Below are 24,886 nucleotides of genomic sequence, written 5' to 3'. Positions count from 1 at the left end.
GTAAAGATTCAATATTCACCGCAGACAAATAAACAAACTAAAAATAATTGAAAGGTATATTAGCAGGATTGGCTTAAGATCCAACTCATCTTTTTCCATATCACGTCTATATTCAAATTTGTTTTGTCACCCTCCCCGGCCCCCTCAATAATATATCCAAAATTGATGGGACCGCCTTCTACAAAATAGTTTAAGCCCCAAATTCTGTTCAGAAAAAAATGCACTTTAGTCTGCAAAATGTGGGGTGATCAGGCCAGATGTTTATTCAGTCGAAATCTATTAGGCAAGACATTTTACCAATGGGTGTTGACTACATCAATCTCCAATCTAAAGTTGGCTTCATTCTTTTGTCCAAACAACACTTAATTGATTCAATTGTTTCCTTTTTTTTATATACTATACTCGAGTTACTTAAACTTGACTCACAGATCTTATCGGTATAAATTTTGTTTCAAATAACAACAACTAGACAAGAAAATAACAAATTTAGAGAAAACATTATTATGATCGTCCATATCTACATATTTGACTATGACAGATTATCACGGTTATTTCCACTATAACTATCCGTCGTCTTTCGCATTAAATCATTGTTTCATATCATTCCCTTTATATTTTCACAAATTAGATTAGGAAGTTAAATTAAGGCAATAACTTATACGGTTAGTTCCTATATTTAAATCATGAAAAATCTCTACTTTTCTCCCCTTCTTCCCCTCCTTATTTAAATCACTCAAAAGCCGGAGTAAGCGAATCACAAAGAAAAGAAAAGAAAAAAAAAACTTTTTGGATTTGTCTACCGATCAAGTTAGAGAGATAGAGAGAGAGAGAGAGAGATTCTACCTCATTTCCATGAATCAATAGAATTTCTCAAAAGATTCAAAAGCACAAGAACAATTTGGCGATCTTCATTTTTTTTTTCTCGAATTCAGTGCTGCTTTCAGATCTTCTTCCGCAACATTTTCCGATGTTCAGATCTCTGTTTCTGAAAAGATCGAATCCATAGGTAAAAAGAACTATTTTCTTTTTAATCTGACATAATTAGTTAACTTCTGCTTCGAATTTAGCACCATTTCTGTTGATTTCAGAATCTCTGTTACTATTTATAGTGCAATTTGAACTTTTCAATATACTTCCTGAATCTTTATTTCATCAAATTTCTCAAGTTTGTGTTCATTTTCTATCGGAAAGAAGTCTAAATCGTCACTGAAGTTCGTGATCTTGAAGAAATCAAACAGGTATTTTGGAGATTATTCAGTATCATTTGAATTTGAAATTTTATCATTAGATCTATTTGTTCAAGATTAATAATGATTATTAGAGTTTGATTTTCAGTAATTGTTTTAGAAGAATAAAATCAGCCAGGTTTTGAAGAAGAAGAAGAAGAAGCTCAATTGAAGTAGAAGAAAGAAGAATGAAGAATTCAGTTTCAGATCAGAGTTTCTATATAGAGAGTGAAGGTGAAGATGAAGATAAGATCTCCGACAATGAAAACGGAAACGACTCCGATTCATCGGATAATTCTTCAGTTGGAAGTCAGCAAAATAACCGACCTAGTTCTTACACTACTACATGGCCACAGAGTTACAGGTAACAACACTTAATCTGTAATCCTTTTTGAGAAATATGCGAATTTTGCAATTTTTAGTACTTTAAAGTTTGATTTGTTGGTGAAATTTGAATCCATTTAACCCACATAGACAATCCAGCTACCCCACAACCCATTATTCATTTATCATCGTTTTATAGAGATACGAACGGAAATTAGAGAACTTCAAAATTAACGCGAAAGATGAGTTATCTAGCTTTTTATTTTTTTCTGCATTTTGTTCTGGTGTGAAATTTTAAGTTTGTTCATACTTCTAAACTCAAGGAACTTGTTTTTCTTCGTCGGTTACTTTCAGGCAGTCCATGGATATGTATAGTAGTGTGGCGGCATCACCAAATATTGGATTTTTGGGAACTCCTTCGTTGTCCAGATTAAGCAATTCGTTTCTCTCTTCGTCACTGACGAGAAGACACACACCAGAGATACTATCCAACTTGATTAAGCCCTTGTTACCTACTGTATCAGACGATCGACCACAACAACAACATGAGCAACACCAGAGGCGTAGTTCTCATTCTCTACTTCCTCCTATTCCATCAAGAAGATCTTCGTTGAAGAAAATTGACTCTGAGCACAAACCTTCCAGAGTCTCACATGAAGTACCAATGGGTCGCCAATGTTCATATGGACAAGCCGTAATTAACGGTAAACAATACTAAAATCTTACTTTTTTATCTATACCTCAATTTCACAATCTACTGACATTTGCTCAATTTTAATGTCAAATGACACACTGATATACTGACACCTACACTTTAGAAAATCAGATCTAAAATGACTTTTCCAACGATGCCACCGTATCATCTGCGACGTGAACTTTGGATATATTAAAGTCGATTTTCAAATAGTTACATTAAGACATCAGATCTGGTAAACGATACTCTCAATCACAACAAATGGGTAGGGATGAAAAATATCTTTCCAAGTGAAATAGAATATTGATAAAAAGTTGAATTAAGTGATAGGGAAATCTGAATGGGTCAGGAGCCAACAAGTTTGTACGTGTCGTTTAGCTGAGTAAACGCGGTGACACGAAACTTAAAAACACATTATAATCAGTGTACCTTACAAGAATAATTGTTGGACATAATTTTGTATCAAGTCCCCCAGCAAAGCACAACGTGGTGGCATTGCTATCTTAGAATTAATAATTCATTGTTGAAATTTATTTCAAAACGACATGAGTTTTTTTGTCTCCCCACTCCTGTAAGGACAGCTAAACTACACATGACCGATCATTATCTCTCTAGACCATATGACTATTTTATTTTAGTCTAATCAGTTAGACTTACAAACCCGACCAATTGGGCATTATTGGGTTACTAGTATCATCTATTTATATTATCTAGCCACCCAAAATATATATAGATGGAAATAGTGATTTGAGTTCCAAATTTGACTTTTACCAAAATATAAGTATTCTTTTTATTTATTCTTATTTTTTGAGAAGAAGGTTTTTTTGTATATTAAGAAGTCGATCGACTAAAGTTTTCTTAGTTTTTCAGTTTCTTGGTAGTGTCTGAACCACAGTAAAGAAAATTCACTTAAATATTAGTAATAAAAACCTTATCATATAATCTTCTATTTTAATGAAAAACAAACTATAAATCTTACTTCCACAAAACGACCAATTATGCCTAGTCAGATCTGACAAGCCAATATATCTTCTTTGTAGTTTAGCTTATCTAACATGTTCTACATTTTTCTTCTCTAAATGCAAGTCTCATCCTTGTTTTGGTCAAATTTTTTACTCAGAGATTTATCTTTGGATGTCCTCATAAACATATTAACTTTCTGATGAGACTTCAGTGACACGATGGTTTTTACAACATTATAAAAGTTACGAAAAATAGATTAAATTCAGTTTTTTATCGGCCAAAACCTCATACCTATTGCTTTGTATCTATTTGACATGTAATATAATAAGATATTGATATGTATTTCCAAATAAAAAAAATGAAACGCAGGTATAAACGTTCTATGTGGAGTTGGAATACTGAGTACTCCATATGCAGTAAAACAAGGAGGATGGGCTGGACTCTCTATACTGCTAATATTTTCTGTTCTATCTTGGTACACTGGAATTCTCTTGCGCTATTGTTTAGACAGCGAACCTGGGCTTGAGACATACCCAGACATTGGTCAAGCAGCCTTTGGTACCATCGGGCGGTTTGCTATATCTGTAAGTCTACTTCTTCAATACTACTAATCACACTGAGGCTTTATTCAGTTCTTATATACTAGCTGGGACGAAACATCTCTCTAACCCTTGATGTTTTTTCAATATTTTGTGTGTGCAGATAATCTTATATGCAGAATTGTATGTAAGTACTGCTAACTCACCTGAATCATCCATTTATCCGTTTGAGTATGATTTGCACAGTTTGTATAGGCTCATATAATGAATAGTTTGACCAGGGCTATATAATATGAACCTGCAAAAAAAGTTGTAGTCGTTAGTAACACTAAAAGACCTATCAACCCCCCATGGTCCCATCCCTTGTGGAGGCTTAGTTTCTCAAATTTAAGACTCGACAGAGTTAGATTTTCTTTTTTTTTAGACAAGAGTTCGACTAAATTTTGATTGCAGGCTTGTTGCGTAGAGTACATAATTCTGGAGGGAGATAACTTGTCATCCTTATTCCCAAATGCACATTTGAGCATAGGAGGATACGTACTGGGGTCCCATCATCTTTTCGCGTTGATGACCACCCTTGCTGTTCTTCCCACTGTCTGGCTTCGAGACCTCAGCGTTCTAAGTTACATTTCAGGTGATTATGGTTCTTATTTATCTAAATTCCTTAATAATCATGACTTAGATTATTAGTGTATGAAAATAGTGTGAGTTGTCAGTTGTTTGTCCCTATAAGGACCAATCACAGATTTCGGCTTCTGAGCTTTGTCTGTATTTGGTTCCAGCTGGAGGAGTTATCGCATCAGTGTTGGTGGTGATTTGTTTGTTTTGGGTTGGACTGGTGGATAAAGTGGGAATCCACAGCAAAGGAACACCACTTAACCTTGGATCTCTGCCAGTCGCGATTGGTCTCTATGGTTATTGCTACTCAGGTCATGCTGTTTTCCCAAATATATACACTTCTATGGCCAAACCAAACCAATATCCATCAGTCCTCTTAACAAGGTAAATCAATATTCAATCAACTTACCCTAAAAAAACTAGCTACTTTATGAGTTATATGAGTTTAATGGCTTTCAACTATTTTTGTAGTTTTACTATTGTCACCTTGATGTACGCTGGAGTAGCAGTAATGGGATATAATATGTTTGGAGAAGCGACTTTGTCGCAGATTACACTTAACATGCCCCAGGATTTGGTTGCTTCTAAGATTGCTGTCTGGACTACAGTAAGTAACTAGACCTCGTTCATTATAGATCCCCTCTTTTCTGATCCTCTCTTTATCATAGTAATATATTGTCTGCACAGTCACCAGAAGGACAAAAGTTGTGTTAGTTTAGCCAGTTCTTATTTGAAAATGCATGCTCTCAGTGTCACATAGAACAGCTAAAATGCACCATATATGATAATTGCGAATATGGTAAGTCTAACATATTTCTTGTGTAAATTGTTTTGCAGGTGGTTAACCCATTCACCAAATATCCTTTTCCTTGAAATTATCGGATAATAAAAAAAAAAATTCAGTAACTCTTCTAAGTGGAAAAGTATGCTAAATAGGACAGTTGACTGTTCTTTTGGTTTCCTTAATCAGATTTTACATATGCTTTAACCATGTCTCCTATAGCAATGTGTATTGAGGAGTTGATACCGTCGAATTATATGAAGACTCCTATGTACTCAATCCTAATCAGAACAGCACTTGTGTTCTCTACTCTGCTTGTCGGCCTCACCATCCCATTCTTCGGTAAGTTTCATTTCATCCTTGATACTTATAACAAAGACCACCAATCAAATGTCCCAAACTGCAACACGTGAACACCTATTATCTGACATTCCGACCCTGTAATATAGCAGCTAATGTGTAATTCAATATTGACTATCCATGTGACTTGATCAGCTAATGTGGTCTATCATATGGCATTTCTCATATAAAAATGTCTCCCGCCATCCCATATTAGTTTTGTGCATTAATAATAGACCTGATATATTGTAGTTTACTTGTCTGAACTTTCACCATCTTTCAGGTCTTGTGATGGCATTTATTGGATCTTTACTAACAATGCTTATTGTAAGTATTTGAACTACTTACTTCATCCAACCTTTTTATTATTTGGTAATAAAAGCTATGACTTCTGACGATTCACTTTATATATACATACTGATGCATAAGGCTTAATTTTTGCAGACTTTGATCCTCCCATGTGCCTGTTTTCTAAGCATATTAAGGGGTAAAGTGACATGGTTGCAGGTAACGTCTATTTCATTTTGCCCGAGATTTCTTATATTAACCACTGCCTTCTGATCACCCCATCTTGAATCTTCAATGATCAGAAAATTCTCCTTTTTTCTCTCGAATGATTGCTCTAAATTGATCAAGAACTTATTTGCTCTCCTCTATTTTCTATAGGGATCACTCTGTATTTTGATAATGGTGGTGGGATTAATATCATCAACCTTCGGAACTATTTCAGCAGTCTCTAAAATCATACAGAACTTGAATGGTCACTAAGAAGAAGACAGCATGAATTCATTATCAGTAGAGCATTATGGCATCAATTTTCCAGTTTACTTCTTCCCGTCATTTTCGATTTCTATTGGCCTTTGTATTCTTCTTAATCACGTAATTTTGTTTCCATTCTCACTAATACTGAAAGTGTCGAGTCTCTAGTATCCACATTATGTACCACAGGGTTGAATGTCATGTGATAGTATTCTATTTATAAAGCTAGGCGTGTTTGGCTACTGCATGATACCAAATTTTTGTAACAGAAACATGACGTAGTCTCAATCTATAAGATAAACGCCGAACTTACAATCATGAGAGTACTATACCACCATGTCTGGGGACCACTTAATCCGAGGATTGGCTCCTTCTCAAACTAAATTCGCCTCAGTCAAGGCTCCACATGTATGAGAATAGGGATAAAACTGATCAGGAACAAAGCCAATGGTTCAAATTCCGAAAGCCTAAAGGATCTATAGTCAGGCTTAAGATCCTCTATAAAGTTATTTTCATTTTCAGTGCTTCCCTGAACTAGTTCAGATATTAACGGCCCTTGGTCTACACAATTAATAACCAACTAACCTAATCAGTTAAAAGACATTCCAACTAACATTGAGAAAACGATTCCAGCATTAAGATGACAATAAATACAATTAGGGCAAGAAATGTACCTGACAGATGATCATCATCACATCTTTCTGCGTCATTAATGTTTGTAATCTCCGTCTATCGATAGAAGTCAGTTGGACAATCAAAACCTTAAAAAGCATGATATAGAATTATTTCGAATAAAATCCAAGAGGAAGGGAAGAACAAGTCTATGGACTAGAAGATGAAGTAAAAGTTGATGAAGTACTGATTGGACTCTTATGGGTACTAACCCTAGATGTCATGGAAGATTGTGATTGTCTGAAACCCTGAGAGTAGGATTCACCCAGTTCGGACGGAACTCAACTACCGGTGAACAAAATGCCTCTCGTTATGGGAAAGGAGGAAATAAAAAAACTGATGGATGTCTTGTAGTTTATATAGGTTTTTATTCCCGCACAACTTGATGCCCATTTTACCCGCCGAAAAGCGGTCTTTAGCGCCTTCTATAATAAAAAAAAAAAATGGGAAGTTTTATTTTTTGTTGTTAAAGGCAATGTATAATGCAAGTTTCGTCAATTTATGATGACCAAGTTTTGTTAAAGACAATGTTATTTTTTAGGGTTAAATTCACCCACCTCACAAAATCTTAATTAAAAAATAATAATTCTTCCTTGTTTTTTCTTCTTTCTCCTTCCTTCTCAATCTTGATGGCAGTAATCTCAAACATTCTTTCAAGAGATTAAATTTTTAAAATCTTCTTTCATTTCTACTTCATTTACATGTGTCTAGAAAATGTAACAATATAACAAAACTAGTCAGCAAAATTGGTGACGAAAGAAAGATCTTTATCAGTTCTTCGTTCAAGGTAGAGTTAGAGCAACTGGAATTGGTCGTAAATGATCTCTGAACCCTAACTCAATTTTCTGATTTATGTTTGAATTTTCGGTTATAATGTATCAACATGTTTTTTAAGAAGGGTATTGGTAAAAGCTAGGGTTTGTAATCGAATTGATTTATCCGCTGCCCATCAAATGTCTCAAACAATAACTTGGTTTTATTGTTGAAAACTCGATTCGATTTCAAGTTCTACAAGTCAATAAATATTAAGGAAGTTATGATGGAATTTAAGAAATTGCCTATCTGCCTTAAATTTTTTAATACATTTTTATTCTACATAATTTTTAGTTTTTCAGGCCTAATTGTATGCTTTAACTTCAATTAAACAATTGATTGGATTAGCGGACGAGGACTGGTATATGTAGTTACCTTGTTGTCTTCCTCCCCAAATCTAGACGAAGGTCTGACCAGACCACCGACGGACCGACAGTAGAGAGAGAAGAGAAAGATGAGAGGGAAGAAGAAGGAAGGAAGAAGATGAAGAAGAAAAAAGATGAAAAATTAAGACATGCGACGACCTAATGGCAATCGGCGTTGTTAGGTCAAACATGAGTTGAGGCATTGCCTCTTAAACATGCATTGTCTTTAACCAAACTAGAGATTGCCTTTAGCGAGATTGCTTATAACAACTTTGAGCATTGCCTATAAAATCACCCCAAAAAAATTGTGGACATAAAGACTTAGTCAATAATCATTGATTTAGGGGACATATTATTTTTTTAGGCCAAAAACTGACTTAATGTCTTGCCCAGGTGTTCCACAATCTTTATCTTCTTTCCCCCTCTCTCTCTCGTTCTTCATCGACTAGAAGATGAAATAAAAGTTGTTGAAGTAATGATTGGCCTCTTAGGGGACACTTCCCTTCGTCGGACATGTGTGAGAGAGGAAGAATTAATGAGATAGAGAGATGTCGACTGTCGAGTGAGAGAGAGAAAGAAAGCGACCTAGAGAGAGAAACAGTTAAAGCAGGAAAAAGAGATAGGGGGATTGAGAGGGTGAAAGAAAGAGAGAGAGAGAGAGAGAGAGAGAGAGAGAAAAAAAATAGTGAGAGACCGAGAGAGGTAAGAAGTGAGTGAGAAAGGAGAAGAGAGGAAAGAGAAAATATGGCAGCGGTGGTCGGAATGGTGGTGATGGGAAGTTGTGCTGGTGAAGGTGATAGAGAAGATGAAGATTAAGAGGCAATGTTTGATCAAGTTAATTTTTGGACTAAAAAAACATGCTTCCGATAATGTACAAAAAACATGGACTCCCTAAGAATTTATTCCCCGAATATTATTCTTTACGCCCCAAAGCCGTAGCCGTATTTAAACATAATCCAAGTGTTGACGTAAACTCGAAAATTCTAGTATTCAGAGGAGTTGAAATTCATAGTTTATTGAACTTGTGTTACTAAAGGTATAAATACTGTAGTTACCTGAGTTTTAGACCGTTTATTTTGTTAATTAAGCTTTATGCTAGTAGTTTAGTTCGATTTTTGGCTAGTTCCTTTTCAAGGTTTAATTGGACCATTTTTTTTTTTTGTAAAAAGTCAAAGGAAAACTTCAATAAACTACTAAAATAGCAACAAAAGAAAAATAGTTACACAACTCCAGTAGTTAATAAACAACACAAGTTATTAAAGTTTTGAACAAAAAAAAAACATAGTATGTTATTACTAAAGTTTAAAAGCTTCTTCTACCATATATCTACTTCAGTAGGATGGGAAACATACAAGTTGATCAAGTCTGAATCGAATATAATACCATAAAAGAAATAAAGAACACTTTCACTCAAATTTCCTGATAAGGGAGATATCATTCAACATCTTCTCGATAGCATCATCATCGTCATGAACTCGTCCCTTGGTCTTCATAGATGGAACCATAGCTATAGCTTCATCTACAGTTTCTGGACATAAGTTGCCAAGAACACAAAGCTCATATTCTGCCAACTGATTTCTTCTGCTCAGTGTTTCTCGAACTTGCCTAACAGTATCAGGGTTCTTGAACCGGCTAAAACGTTTCACATATTGTAGAGACTTCTCGAATACTTGATTCATGGGATCACTAGACATTTCTTGAAGCTTCTCATACTTCCTATCAAGAATTAAAGAAACTTCACAATTCATCAAGCACTTGGCCTTCAAAAATTCCTCTCCAATTTTAAGCTCTGTAGCATTCTCTTCCTCTTTTCCTCCTGACATCTTTAAAATTTATGCAATCACTTGTATCCTCCTCTTCGAAAATTTCTTTCAAACTCGAACCCTAGAAACTTCCTATTTCTTCCCCAAAATATACGAGTAAAACCCTGACTGTAAGTTGTTGGTGGTGCCGAAGAGACTGAGAGATAAAAAGGCTTTAACTTGAGTGAGGGTTTATACAACAAGTCACTGTGTGTTGAGAATATATAATATAAATTCTAAGGTCGGCTACACTGTAAATTTGGGAAAGATTTGCTTAAAAACATCACAACTTTAGAAAGTTGAAAAGATCACAACTTTAGAAACTTCTAAAACCAGAGGAATAATCTCTACTATTAGTCAGAACATTCAAATTTTAGAAACTTCTATAAATTACACATCAAGGTAGTTAGAATCAAATCAAGTATGCGTTGGAGTATTGGAAAATTGAAAGATCAGAGAAAGTTCATAAGTGAATTCCTTACCAGAAATCCCTTTCTTTCCCGTCTCCAAATTTAAGAAAATAAGATTTCCCAAAAAAAAAAAAAAGTATATTTCAATATTAATGTAGAAGACATGCGATTATAATATTGATCGGTATGTATTGAATTTATTGAAAGATTTATATGAATGTTATCAACAACAGTATGGTCTATTATTAAAAATAGTATTAAAAATCGAATTGTAAAAAGAAAAATTTCAATGAGCAATAAACAGTAAATTAAATAAGTGGAGTAACTTATCTTTTTGCAGTGCTGAAATCAAGTATTAAACGAACCAACCAGAAAGAATGAACCTGTAATAAACCCTAGTAAAATAAAGGTGGAACAGAGGCACAAGTTGAACTCGCTTTCTTGAAGACTTTAAACGCCCCTGCTACCGTAGAATTAGGTATTGCTTTGCAGTCTGTGAACGTAGTCCCCTAGGATTCAACTATTCCTTATCAAAATTGAAGAAGCAAACTTCAATTTTGATCTCCTGATCTTGACAGAATTCGTAACAGAGAGAAGTAAACAAAGAACTGAGAGTGAGAGATAGAAGACGAAATATTTTTTGTGTCTTTTCCTTCTGGGAGTTTATCCCTATTTATAGAGTACGAAACCAGATCATAAGACTTGGGTAGTTTTGATCCAACGGTGGAGAAAAAGTAGCCAGTAGAGGAAGAATAGGTCTGAGAAAATTAAGGAAGTGGACTCTTTCCACTAGCCAGTAGTGGAAGAAAAAGTCTGAGAACTAGCCAGTAGTGGACTCTTTCCACTAGCCAGTAGGGGAGGAAAAGGTCAGAGAAAAATTATGACATTTCTCTGGTAGACCAAGACCGAGACCGTGATCGAGACCGAGTCCGGGTCCCGGGACGGTGACCCGACCGGCGAGGGTGTGAAAGGTATAAATCTAAGTGTACCTAAGGTAAGGGTGCCTCTAAAAAGTGATGAGTCTCTCCTCCGGAGAGCACTATTGTAACCCCAAGGACCACACCCCTTTACACCCAACTTTATCCTTATAAACACAAGTTTGTTTTTCTCTTAGAGAGATGTGGGACTAAAGTAATTTGTGTTGTGAAAGTCTCTTTAGCTCAATAGAAGTAGTTATTAGATTTTATTCAAATCCTACTACTAACATGGTCTTCAAAAAAAAAAAATGGTAGTCAAAGTGCTCAAGATGATTAAATTGTTTCTTCATCTAGTGACTCTACTTGTTCATGGATACAATTAATAAGTGGTCGTAGACATAATGAAACTCAAGGTAATTAAAATAATTTAGGATATTTTGAGCTTAATATGTATTTAGGAGGTGTTTTAGATGACAAAACTCTACATGACCAAAACTTTGATGTTCTATACCGATGGAAAACCAATGGGATTTATTACCCACTTTTGCAAATAATGGCACCTGATTTACTTTCTTCCCCGCATCAACTATTACATCAGAGTCAGCTTTTAGTGTATGTTGACGGGTTTTAAGTGAGAAAAAATCAGTTAAATACCGGTGCGTGAAAGATTGAGATGATTTTGAGACTAGACAAACCACTTACATGGAAGAGTCTCAAAAAGAAATTTGAAGATTTACAAGTGGAAGAAGATGAAGTCATTGTTGAAGATGATTAGTTACTTATTTTACTAATATTGTATTTTTAACTTTTTTCTAAGGTAAAGATAATTAGAAATGATAGATAGTTTAAGCAAATGTCAATGACCCGTAACAATAGCCCGCGAGCGGGCCTGGCACGACCAACCAAACCCAGACCAACTACTTGAGTTGGGCCTTGGATAGCCAACTCAAGTTGAGGTCTGGCCCTAGACTTCCAACCCGAATTGGATAGGACCGGCCCGCAACATGGCTTGTTCCTTGACGGGCCGACCCGAACCAGACCTTTTAAACTCCACGAGTCCTCCCTGCTCCAACTTGAGATGAAAGATCAACCTTGGACTTGTAAATAGATGCATATCTCACTCATTTCTAAGTTACACAATCGTTGTAATTGCAAAGACCAAGATAAATCTCATGTAACATTCATAATAAGTACATAAACTTATCTTCTTGAGTATATCTGTTTAACTCACGATTTCTACCAAGACACAACATATCTAAAAGACTAAAAGAGTGCTACTTACTAGTTACCGACTAGAAGTTCAACAAATATGTATTGAGAGCTCAATATTTGAGACGACAGTTTTGTCGGACAAGTTATATTTAAGCAAGTCATAGTGACACAAAAAAATAAAAAAATACTAGACTAAGTCATGCCTTCTACTCTACAGGGGGCACCCTCAAGTTTACTTATTCGGGTCCAGTTTTTAGGTTTGTCGGCACCCTAGTTTTAAATGTTTAGTACGTAAAGATGCCGATTAAACAGTTTAGCGGTTTTGTCTCGTTCAGTAACCGTTACCCTAAAACGTTGCCAATTTTGGTCAAAGAAAATGAAGTAAAGGGGTAATAAAGGAAGTTTAAAAATTAAGTAAGAATCAATGAGGAATAAATGAACCACAAAAAAAGAGCGGGGAATCGTAACAAGAATGGCCATGCACGTGCCTCGATAAATATAATCACTCACCGTCCATTTGTTAAATCTAACGTCTTTCATCATTTTTCTTCGTGCTTATCGTCGACGCGTCCGACTTGTTAGTTCTTTCTCTTTCTCTCTCTCTCTCTAAACGAAGCCACCGTTTCAAAGAACTCTCTCTCTCTCTCTCTCTCGAGTTATACTTGTACGGATCTCATTCTCCCTTCTTCCTCCCCTAGAAATCTGAACTCTTAGCCCTAATTTTACCATTTCCGGTGTTCCATTGGTGAAGAAGGTTCGGCTTTTCAACCGGACCGAGGTTCAATTTCTTTCTTCAATCATCATCTCTCTCTTTTCGTAATTACAATTTCTGCATTTTAGTGATTTATTTTTTGTTCGATTTAGAAGAACTACAATATTTAAGTTATGATTTAGAAGGATTATAATCAAGTTTGTTGTGTTTGCAGTTTTCACGAGGAAATTTAGCGCAAATTGGTTTTTGATTCGGCATTTTCAGGATTTGTTAGTTTTGTTTGATTAGATTTTGGTAGATTAGGGTTTGGAAAGAGAATGTTGTCGGATTTAGATGTAAGGAATAACTTGAAGAAAGGATTAAGAGTAAGATCAAATGGAAATTTAGAAGATAGTAGTATTATAGGAAACGAAATTGAGAGGATGTTGCGTGAGAGAAATGGAAAAGACATGATTATTAATCGGGAGAGAGATCTGAATATTTTACGAAGTGGAAGTGCTCCTCCAACTATTGATGGATCTCTTACTGCTATTGGAAGTTTGTATAGTAAGAATTTGGATGTTTATCCTTCCATTTTACAGAGGAATGTTAGTTCGTCGACTCGATCACTTCCATTGTCTGAGGATCAAATTCGATCACATCCTGCTTATCTTCAATACTATTATGCTCATGATAATATTAACCCTAGGTTACCTCCACCATTGTTGTCGAAAGAGGATTGGCGAGTTGCTCAGCGGGTTCAGGCAGCAGGGACATCTTCTTATGGTGGAAATTTAAATAAGAGAAAAGAGGAATTGATGATCAATGGCAACTCGCTTTTTTCATCACAGCCTGGTCGGCCTGCAGAAAATGGGGATGCGAGGAACCTAACTCAGCAAGACCAACCTTCTGCGGAATGGCTTGAGAGGGACACTGATGGTTTAATTGGATTGGCAGGTGTTGGATTAGGGGCAAAGAGGAAAAGCCTAGCCGACATGCTCCAGGTACTCGGTGACTTAAATGATTTTGCTTCGACGTTTTTTAGTTGTTCATAGTTATGGAATTTAGGGTTACTTTGAATGTTTTGTTGATTTCTACTCATTAGGATCTCTTATTATATGGTGCCTAGATCATTTCTTCCTATTTTGTTGTGAAATTGGTAACTTGCAGCAAACCTTACAAACTGATACTCTCGTATTTAGGAATTCTACTGATTTACATGACTGTCTAATCGTATAAACTTAGTTAGCAATAGATACAATTGAAATGTTGATGTGTTTTGTAGTAAATAAAATACCAATTAGTTGAATTGGAAGAATGTTGTCGACTTGCCGTTATCAACACCGTTAGTGAATTGGAAGATATGAACTTCCATTTAATCCCAATGGTAACTCTTTTCATGACTCCATACATGTTGGAAATTTCTTTTTTGGCAGTTTACGACATCCTTTCTTTTAGCGAGCTGTTTTACGTTAATATGGATCTAGTGTGAAGAGGTATCAACCTCTGACAATGATGATCTCGGTTGAGACCGAGAGATAGAGAGATCGAGTGAGAGAGAGAGCTCGTCTCGGTTGAGGCCGAGAGATAGAGTGATCGAGTGAGGGAGAGAGCTTGACTCGGTTGGAAGCCGAGAGTGAGAGAGATAGAGAAATCGTGAAGGAGAGATAGAGATGGAAGAGATCAAGTACAAAGAGTTGGTTAGTTACAGTTAACAATTGTATTCTCTTTGTATTGATAATTAATGAAGTTTACACAAGTAGTATATATAGGGTTTACAATGAATATAGGGTTTCCTATTCTAAATATATTGTTTCTATGACTAAAGATACTAAGAATATATATTATGGAAGTTTCCATTATGTACACAAGATAGCCCACTCGGTTGGCCGAGTGGACTTGGGGCGGTATCCCCTAATACTCCCCCTCAAGTTGGAGCAGTAATCGAAGTAATGCCCAACTTGCCAATAATAGTCTTGAATGAGTCAGCTCCTAAAGGTTTTGTGAATATGTCGGCAAGCTGATTGTCTGAAGATGTGAAGCGTGTTGCAATTATATTATCTTTGATCTTCTCGCGAACAATGTGGCAGTCGATTTCGATGTGCTTGGTGCGTTCGTGGAAGACCGGATTGTCTGCAATGTGGAGGGCCGCCCGATTGTCACAGTAAACTGTCATCGGGCTAGAATGGTCGATGCCAAAATCGAGTAAGAGATATTTGAGCCATTGGAGCTCACAAGTGAGAAAGGCGAGAGCACGATATTCTGCTTCAGCAGAAGATTTAGCAACCGTATGTTGCTTCTTGGATTTCCATGATAATGGACTTGAACCAAGCATGGTAAAGTAGCCGGTGGTAGAGCGGCGAGTAGTTGGGCAACCAGCCCAATCAGAATCACAGTAGCCTGTGATGTGAAGAGAGCTGTCAGCGGATAAAAAAATTCCATTATTGAGGGAACCTTTGAGATAACGGACCACACGATGAGCAGCATCTAAGTGGACTTGACTTGGAGTCTGCATAAATTGACTCAAATTATTTACCGCATAGGAGATATCGGGCCGTGTAACGGTGAGATAGATGAGTCGACCGATTAGTCGACGGTAGACTGAAGGATCCTTTAAAGGAACTCCATCAGTGGGACTTAGACGCAATTTTTGTTCCATAGGAAAATCCGAGGGACGAGAAGCGGTGAGTCCGGAATCTTTGATAATGTCAAGGGCATATTTGCGTTGACCAAGAAATATGCCTTTGGAAGAACGGGAAACTTCGATACCGAGGAAGTATTGTAATCGTCCCAAATCCTTGAGGGAGAATGTATGGTCAAGGAAGGACTTGAGTTTGGAAATGGCGACTTCGTTATTTCCTGTAATGATGATGTCGTCGACGTAGACGAGAACGAATATTTGCGTGGATTTCGAAGAATATGTGAATAGGGAGTAATCACTTTTGGATTGAGAAAAGCCTCTATCTAAGAGGACTGAGGAAAATTTGGAAAACCATTGTCTAGATGCCTGTTTAAGGCCATAGAGCGATTTTTGTAGACGACAGACTTTGGACTCCCCCTGAGTGGAGAATCCGGGAGGAAGTTTCATATAGACCTCTTCATTCAAGTCACCCTGAAGGAAGGCATTATTGACATCAAGTTGGTGGAGTGACCACCCCTTGATGGCTGCAATGGAAAGAAAGACCCGAACAGTTGCTAGCTTAGCTACCGGGGCAAATGTATCGGTATAGTCTAAGCCTTCAACTTGAGTGTAGCCTTTGGCGACAAGGCGAGCCTTAAAACGCTCGATAGAGCCATCAGACTTGAATTTTACTTTATATACCCATTTGCAACCAATTGGGCGTTTTCCTGGGGGTAAGGAGACGATGGACCATGTATTGTTAGCTTCCAAAGCGGAGATTTCTTTGGACATAGCTTCTCGCCAATGAGGAGATTTCATGGCTTGAGTGAAAGAAGTAGGTTCAACCGTGGATAAGACGGAAGAGAGAAAGATTTGATGAGACGTTGAGAAAGAATTGATAGAAAAATAGTTCTCGATTGGATACTTGATGTTGACGGATGGAGTGGAACAAACATAGTCCTTTAAATGTTTTGGCGGACGATGTTGACGGGTAGGTCGTTCCACGATGATGGGAGATGGTTCGGCGACCTCTACTGGTGCGTCCGGTGTGGCCGATGGAGTCTCGCGTTGAATCGAGACTCCCGGTGTAGCCGATGAAGTCTCGGTTTGAGCCGAGGGAGATGAATCGGGTGGTGCTATAGGCACCACCGTAGGGTTTGACGACGGAGGTGATGAAGTCACCTCTGTCGGTTGGCCGATCTGGGAATTGGAATCGGTAGTCACCGATGGGACCGAAGGCGGGATAGCCGGAAATGTGAACGAACCATCGTCCGGAATGGAGATGAAGTGACGAAGCGAATCGGTGGACGGTGAGAGGGAGGTTAATGGCCGAGACATCGGAAATCTTGTTTCATGAAATACGACATCCCGAGATGTATAAATTCGACGAGAATGAAGGTCATATATACGGTATCCCTTTTGACCATTAGGGTAACCAAGAAATATACCGGCGGAAGCACGGGGATCCATTTTTGTTTTGACTAACGGGATACGGGCATAACAGAGACACCCAAACACACGTAAGTGTGAAAGATCGGGTGGAGAACCCATTAAGACTTCATGTGGGGAAAGGCCACGAAGAATTGGAGTAGGCAGTTTATTGATTAAATAGACTGCAGTTAAGACACACTCTCCCCAAAAAGAGAGAGGGAGATGAGCCTGTAAACGGATCGAACGAGCCACTTCAAGAATGTGGCGGTGTTTTCTTTCCACCACCCCATTTTGTTGAGGTGTATGGGTACAACTTCTTTGGTGAATAACTCCTTTGGAAAGGAACCAAGATTGTAAGTGATTATTCATGAATTCAGTACCGTTATCTGAACGGAAAACTTTGATTTTAGTGTTAAATTGAGTGGAGACGTAATTGAAAAAATTTGATATTATTTTGAATGTGTCGGATTTTGAACACATGAGAAAAATCCACGTACAACGAGAGAAATCGTCTACGAGGGTAAGAAAATATCGACAACCGTTAGTGGAGGGAACCGGAAAAGGTCCCCAAACATCGGCATGAATTAAATCAAAAGAATTAGCGGAAGTTGAATTATGAGATGGAAACGGTAAACGGGTTTGTTTAGAACGGGGACAAACATCGCACGGCACTTTATTATTAATATTAATAGAATTCATACATGGAATGCGAGAAATAAAATATTGAAGACGAGACATAGATGGGTGGCCAAGACGCCAATGCCATAAATTAGATGAAATACTACTAGGACTACTATCCAAACTAGTAATTGAAAAAACTGGACGCTCCGTGCGAAGAAAATAGAGATCGTCGTGAAGACTACCATGCCCAATCGTTCTCCTCGTCCTTTTGTCCTGAAAGATACATAAGTCGGAGTCAAATAAGATGGTGCATTGAAGAGATTTAGATAGTTGAGAAATTGAGATAAGATTGACTTGAAAAGATGGGATATGTAATACATCTTGTAAATATAAATCATTAGAGAAAAAAATTGATCCTATATGGAGAACACGGACTCGAGAACCATCCGGTAATCTAACAAAAAGGTTAGGAGGAGCGCTTGAATACGTAGAAAAACGAGTAAGTGTCGAACATATGTGTTTTGCGGCACCGGAGTCGATAACCCAAGGAGGAGAAAAGGAAGAAGAAAACGTACCCGTGAGATTAATTCGAGGAGAGTCGAATGGATTAGCCGATTGCTTTTGTTGATCCAAGAGAGCAATGAGTGATTTGAATTGATCGGCGGTGAGAGAGGAGACGTTTGGAGTCGAGTTGCCGGATTGGTCTTGAACGGCGGCGGCTAGAGGACCCGTTCGGTTTCGGGTACGAGGACGATCACCGGATTGAGGTGGATAACCATGGAGTTGATAACATGTTGATATAGTATGTCCATGGATTTTGCAATGATCACAAAACGGGCGAGGACGTTTTGGGCGTTGTTTATCCGATCGATCAAAAGAGGAACGTCCATTGTCATGGGAACCGACGGCAAGAGTAGCAGCTTCATTGTTGTTAATGGTGTTCAATAAACTTTGCTGAATTTCTTCTTGCTTAACAAGAGAATGAATACGAAGGATGGATGGAAAAGGGTCCATTAATAAGATTTGGCTTCGAATAGCCGAAAACCGGTCGTCAAGACCTTGAAGGAATTCCATAGCTCTATCTTGATTTGTACGATCAAGAAGAGATCTTGCATGTCCGCAAATACATGATTCAGTAGTCATGAGAGAATTCAATTCATCTTGGAGAGATTTTAGATTAGTGAAATAAGTGGAGACATCGGAACCACTTTGCTTGAGTGAGGAAATAGCCCGTTTGAGTTGAAAAACCTTCGGAGCATTGGTTTGATAGAACCGGTCATGGAGATCTTTCCAAACATCATAAGCATTGTCATCATAAAGAATTGATGAACGAAGAGAAGGGTCAACGGAGTTGACGAGCCAACTTGAAACTAAGTCGTTGCAACGACTCCAAACATGTAAATCAATAGGATCGGTAGGTTTGGGGATAGTTCCATCAACAAAACCTAACTTGTCCTTTGCCCGAAGAGCCTTGATCATTCCTCGAGACCATGAAGAATAGTTATCACCCGTAAGAAGTGGTGTGATAAGGATAGTAGTAGGAGAATCCGAATGGTGAACATCGAATGGACCACCAGGAATTGGTTGAGAATTAGCAACGGTTTCAGAATCGTTGGTAGACATGATTAAAAAAAATAACTAGCTCTTATACCATGTGAAGAGGTATCAACCTCTGACAATGATGATCTCGGTTGAGACCGAGAGATAGAGAGATCGAGTGAGAGAGAGAGCTCGTCTCGGTTGAGGCCGAGAGATAGAGTGATCGAGTGAGGGAGAGAGCTTGACTCGGTTGGAAGCCGAGAGTGAGAGAGATAGAGAAATCGTGAAGGAGAGATAGAGATGGAAGAGATCAAGTACAAAGAGTTGGTTAGTTACAGTTAACAATTGTATTCTCTTTGTATTGATAATTAATGAAGTTTACACAAGTAGTATATATAGGGTTTACAATGAATATAGGGTTTCCTATTCTAAATATATTGTTTCTATGACTAAAGATACTAAGAATATATATTATGGAAGTTTCCATTATGTACACAAGATAGCCCACTCGGTTGGCCGAGTGGACTTGGGGCGGTATCCCCTAATATCTAGTTTAATTCTGCTTACAAATGGTTACATGGTCTATCCATTAGTACTCACCAAGATTTAATCGACTATTTCAAATTGTAACTATAATGCGAACCATGCAGTAATTTCGAGAACCAAGTTTCCAGTTTACCAATGTAGACCCAGGACTTCTCTACAATATTTGTAGAAGCCCAATATGGTAGGTGTTGAACACTCTAAGATATGTTGTTGGTTTTGTGACTGTGGAATCATTCGGCTTGTTATGTATGTGATTGTCTTGTCGATAGTTCGGATATAACTTACAATTGTACTACTTGCTAGAGCTCATTAGGTATCTTATTGAACTCACTTAGGTAACTTCGTATCGTGGCATGATTTTATTTACTGTTCTAGGAAGGACTTTGCCGACCTACTCCTGTATCAAATCATCTCTCACTCCCAGTCAGCCGCTATGGTTCTGATGAATTTGTTGGTTCGTCTATGTCGAGAAGTACAACCCCTGACGCTTTCAGAGTTAATTCATCTCATGGATCAAATGCCTCCAATGGTATTTCGCCTATCATTGATGACCATGCGATTCTTTCAGATAAATTTTCTGGCCTAAGCCTCTCAAAAAGTAGACTTGTTGATGAAGACACTCACATGCAATCTCAGTTTGAAAAGGAATTTGACAGTCAACCTAATGGCAATTTACATACCTCTAAGATGAGTTTTGATGGACAATCAAATTTTGCAAATGGAACTTCTTCTGCAAATTTGTACAAGAAAGGACCTTATTCTGGCCCGCGAAGTTTGGATGGATCTAATGGTCATCTTCATCATGAGGGTATGGATATGCCAGAGATGGGCTTCTCTGGCTATATGTCTGGAGCATACAATCATGGGTTGAATTCAGTGATAAATCATCTTGATGAAGGTCCTTTTTCCTCGATAACATTTTTTTCATTTTTGTCTTCCTTCATGATACTTTGTCGATATTCATTTTGTTGAACAATGTTTTACTTTCAGGTGTGACTTTGACAGGCAGCATAGGACAAAGCCTTCACAGAAATGGAAATCAAATGTTATCTGGACCTCAGGTGCCACTTATGGACCCTCTTTATGTACAGTGTTTGCAGAGAGCTTCTGATTGCGCGGCACATGCAACCAGAAGCCTGAGTGATTCTTCTTTGCGAGGGAATTACTTAGGCACATCTCATGGAGATATGATTGCGTTACAGAAAGCATACCTTGCAGCACTGATTCAACAGCAGAGGCCGTATAGCGTGCCACATTTGGGTAATTTTTGCTGTTTAAGTCATGCATACTTCCATAGTCCTGTATTTGGTCCTGAGACTATATATGCAGGAAATGGAATGGGAAATTCTGCATTCCCTTTAGCAGTATCTGGAAGTCCCATTTTACAAAATGAGCGCATCCCCTGTTTTCCTTATATGGTAAGAAGTCCAGCAGGAGGAACCCTGGGAACTTGGCTATCTGGTAATGGTAGAAATATGGAAGAAATCTATGGATCATCGTTGTTAGAAGATTTTAAGACCAACAAAACAAGGAATTTTGAGCTTTCTGAAATTGTCGATCATGTAGTTGAGTTCAGGTATATATTGAATAGCTTCTTTAGGTTGTATCTTTCTTTATGTCACTAACTGCGAGTGATTATTTTCTTACATCTTTTAAACTTAGTGTGGATCAATATGGGAGTCGCTTTATTCAGCAAAAACTAGAAAGTGCTACTGTTCATGAAAAGAACACGATCTTTCCAGAAATAATTCCTCATGCTCGTAACTTGATGACCGATGTCTTTGGAAACTATGTTATACAAAAAGTATGTAAATCTCCTTTAACATAACTTGGCAACTCTAAGTTTAACTGGAACACTGTGATCTTATTTGCCTACTTTATTTGAATTTGGCAGTTTTTCGAGCATGGTACTGAAAGTCAGAGGAAGGAGTTAGCCAACGAGCTTATGGATCATGTTTTGCCTCTGAGTCTTCAAATGTATGGCTGCAGAGTGATTCAGAAGGTGCGCCCTTAAGCAGAACCTTTTTATTTGCCTCTAATTTTAAGTAGCCGCAGAGGTTGGTGGATTGCGAATATTATTTTGGATCTCTGCTGCAGTATATGGCAATATATCTTCAAATAGAAGTGATGCCATTTTGTTTCTCCATCATTTTCATTCTATTTTAGTCTTTGTTCTACGTATATCACCAATGTGTTACTGTTCTATTTTAGTCTTTGTTCTACGTATATGGCAATATATCTTCAAATAGATGTGATGCCATTTTGTTTCTCCATCATTTTCATTCTATTTTAGTCTTTGTTCTACGTATATCACCAATGTGTTACTGTTCTTGTAATATCTCCTGAAAATTGTAACTATGACGCTCAACAGTTAAAATAATATTTACATACATACACGGACATTAGGTATATCCGTGAAATGTAGATGAAAATTACTATTGGAAATATAACCTGATCCAAACTAAGATAAATTTAACCGTGGGATTTAAATTTCTAGATGAAAATGCAAGGCCAAGACTACTAATGAACACAGCGAGAGATTAAAAAAACTTATGACATGACCAAGACCTCATGTTTTGTTACAAGGAGTATAAACATATTTACATTTACAAAGTGTACTTATTATGGTGCTAGTATACATGCCAAGTTGCCAAACTTTGTAGGAGCTTTAGTTATGGGTAAGTTAGCAAGTACTGAAATGACAGAAGGGGAAATGTAGTTCCTCTGCATTTTTATGTTAATATCAGATATAGAGACTAGTCTTACACTCATTGTCGAAATATAGTTTGTATAGCTGGATAAATATTACTTGCTACACAGTGAAAGTACTTTTCTTTTCTACTACTTGCAAAATATTACTGTTTCACCATGTTTCTGTGAATGCATGACAAGTTGATGTTAGGAAATGGAAACTTTCTGTACAGGCTTTGGAGGTGGTGGATGTGGATCAGCAGACTCAGATGGTGGCAGAGCTTGATGGATCAATAATGAAATGTGTACGTGATCAGAATGGTAACCATGTAATCCAGAAGTGCATTGAATGTGTCCCTCAGGATCGGATTCAGTTCATTATCTCAGCCTTTTACGGGCAAGTTGTGCCACTCTCCACTCATCCATATGGCTGCCGTGTTATTCAGGTGCATTTCCATCACAATCTTTTTAAGTAGTAAGTCATGAGACATGAGTCTATCTATTAATTGTCTCGGGGTGACTTCCTATATGCTCGCAGAGGGTATTGGAGTACTGTAATGATGCAAAAACTCAACACATTATACTTGAGGAAATAATGCAATTTGTTTGTTCTTTAGCTCAAGATCAATATGGGAATTATGTTGTTCAGGTAATCTATTTCTTGTCTATATGTATTATCTAAATCACCTAGTTTCTAATATTGGTTTGTCTCTATCTTTGATATAGCATGTCCTCCAATACGGGAAACCGCATGAACGAACTGCTATAATCAATAAGCTTGTTGGGCAGATTGTAAGCATGAGCCAGCAGAAATTTGCTTCCAATGTTGTTGAGAAGTGTTTAACTTTTGGAAGTCCTGAAGAAAGACAAATTTTGGTAAATGAAATGCTTGGCTCCTCTGATGAGAATGAACCTTTGCAGGTGTGTCCGACTCGCTTTCTTTTCTGAAATGTTTAGTTTCCTGATTATCCTTATTTTAAGCATTTCAGTTCATTAGTTAATGTGAAAAAGCTAACGAACTATGTGTGATAGTATGAAAAATTGCAGGCTATGATGAAAGATCAATTTGGAAATTACGTAGTGCAAAAGGTTCTCGAGACATGTGATAATCATACCCGTGAGTTAATTCTCTCACGTGTGAAGGCCCATTTGAATACTCTCAAGCGTTACACATATGGTAAGCACATTGTTGCTCGCGTCGAAAAGCTCTTAACTACTGGAGGTAAGAAACACTAGGCAACTTATTTATTTCTCTTTCTGTTCTTTTTCCTTTATAGTCTATAAACTCTTTATAACCACCTTACAACACTCTTCTTTCCGCTTCATTTGCAGAAAGGCAGATAGCATCGTCGTACTTTTCGTGAGTTCTCAAGGAAATACCGTCTCTGTGTAGCTAACTAGGGTTATGATTGTACCGCGATGCCAGCATAAGTCTTGGTTTCCTGCGTGGATAGCAGAGAGGTAACGACATTTAAGTCATGTTTGGGTGAGCTTATAGTTTGATTGTAGATAATAATACTAGGTCTCTTAGAATAAAGTTCTCTTTTTTGTTTCTCTCTCTCCTAAATGTATAGTCGGCAGACTGCTTATAAATTGAAGATGAGGCAGAGAATGTCGTGGAAATAATATTTAGGTTTATTTTAGGAAATCAGAATACAGAGGCAGGTTTTTACTAAGAGATGGTTGTCCAGGTCCATAGTTTGTAAAGAAAATCAGTTTGTAGTGGTTAAATGGAACTGTAGTGCAAATATCATTGTCGACTATCTAACTGGTCTGAACCTTATTATACTTTGGGGATTTCATTTTAATGAATAATGTTTATGGATATTCGTCTATAGTTTCTTTCTCGGCCTACGCCTTTCAAATTTTCTTCTGGAAATCGTATGTTTTGGTGAAAATCAAGTCTCCTCAGAAACTTCTCAATGAAATGGAAATACTGAGTTGGTACTGACTCAATTGGAATCTCATCCTGGGAGGATGTTGGTGTCAGCTGATTACCCTTGAGGCAGTAGCTCTGCTTCTTGACTTGCTAATCAGGTGGAATTATCAACCTAACGTAAAAGATTTGTTTTTCTCGTATACAACTTGGTTGATTTTATCTCCGCGAGAAATAGTAACTAAGGTGGTGTTTGTTTTTCTCTCATATTGTCGCTGATTTCATCTCTGCGAGAATAGTAACTTTGGTGGTGATTGTTTTTCTCTCGTACTGTCGCTGATTTCATCTCCACGAAAATATTAACTTAGGTGGTGTTTGTTTTCTCTCTGTATTAAAATTTTGACTCAAGGTGTAAATTGATTCAAGCCTGTCTCTGT

The 24,886-nt window shown here is 37.4% G+C and overlaps 2 protein-coding genes and 1 pseudogene across 23 annotated transcripts; 2 read left to right on the top strand and 1 right to left on the bottom strand.

The window, feature by feature from the left end:
* Nucleotides 1-213: 213 nt before the first annotated feature.
* Nucleotides 214-6,561, top strand: LOC147546385 (amino acid transporter AVT1C-like). Of its 20 annotated transcripts, none has more exons than XM_086673989.1 (14): nt 594-1,006; nt 1,195-1,238; nt 1,336-1,590; nt 1,905-2,254; nt 3,577-3,791; nt 3,910-3,933; nt 4,200-4,380; nt 4,529-4,748; nt 4,836-4,971; nt 5,202-5,225; nt 5,346-5,487; nt 5,768-5,811; nt 5,929-5,991; nt 6,151-6,561. In XM_086673989.1, the coding sequence occupies exons 3-14, from the start codon at nt 1,415-1,417 to the stop codon at nt 6,250-6,252; spliced, it is 1,677 nt and encodes a 558-aa protein (XP_086530115.1). In that variant the 5' UTR covers nt 594-1,006; nt 1,195-1,238; nt 1,336-1,414; the 3' UTR covers nt 6,253-6,561. The 20 variants fall into 20 exon arrangements, with proteins under 20 accessions (XP_086530121.1, XP_086530120.1, XP_086530119.1 ...); XM_086673985.1 differs by having other exon boundaries at nt 1,167-1,238; nt 1,348-1,590; XM_086673984.1 differs by having other exon boundaries at nt 598-1,006; nt 1,167-1,238.
* A 2,794-nt stretch (nt 6,562-9,355) lies between these two features.
* LOC147546384 (DNA-directed RNA polymerase II subunit 4 pseudogene) lies at nt 9,356-9,989 on the bottom strand (annotated as a pseudogene).
* A 2,857-nt stretch (nt 9,990-12,846) lies between these two features.
* On the top strand, nt 12,847-24,398 carry LOC147546383 (pumilio homolog 4-like). 3 transcript variants are annotated; one of them, XM_086673982.1, is made up of 12 exons: nt 12,847-13,212; nt 13,361-14,129; nt 20,258-20,780; nt 20,873-21,142; nt 21,212-21,458; nt 21,545-21,686; nt 21,777-21,884; nt 22,807-23,019; nt 23,112-23,222; nt 23,300-23,494; nt 23,606-23,795; nt 23,906-24,398. In XM_086673982.1, exons 2-12 carry the CDS (start codon nt 13,464-13,466, stop codon nt 23,935-23,937), a joined length of 2,697 nt encoding a protein of 898 aa, XP_086530108.1. In that variant the 5' UTR covers nt 12,847-13,212; nt 13,361-13,463; the 3' UTR covers nt 23,938-24,398. The 3 variants fall into 3 exon arrangements, with proteins under 3 accessions (XP_086530108.1, XP_086530109.1, XP_086530107.1); XM_086673983.1 differs by having other exon boundaries at nt 12,898-13,212; nt 23,621-23,795; XM_086673981.1 differs by having other exon boundaries at nt 12,898-13,212; nt 20,873-21,458; nt 23,621-23,795.
* The last annotated feature ends 488 nt before the right edge of the window (nt 24,399-24,886 follow it).

This window comes from Eschscholzia californica, unplaced genomic scaffold, assembly GCF_041429995.1.
Source record: "Eschscholzia californica isolate CP2 unplaced genomic scaffold, dmEscCali1.0.p SCAF_4, whole genome shotgun sequence".
In the NCBI taxonomy this organism is placed as follows: Eukaryota; Viridiplantae; Streptophyta; class Magnoliopsida; order Ranunculales; family Papaveraceae; genus Eschscholzia; species Eschscholzia californica.
The sequence above is the reverse complement of the archived record's forward strand: the minus strand, read 5'-3'. Positions and strand labels throughout refer to the sequence as shown.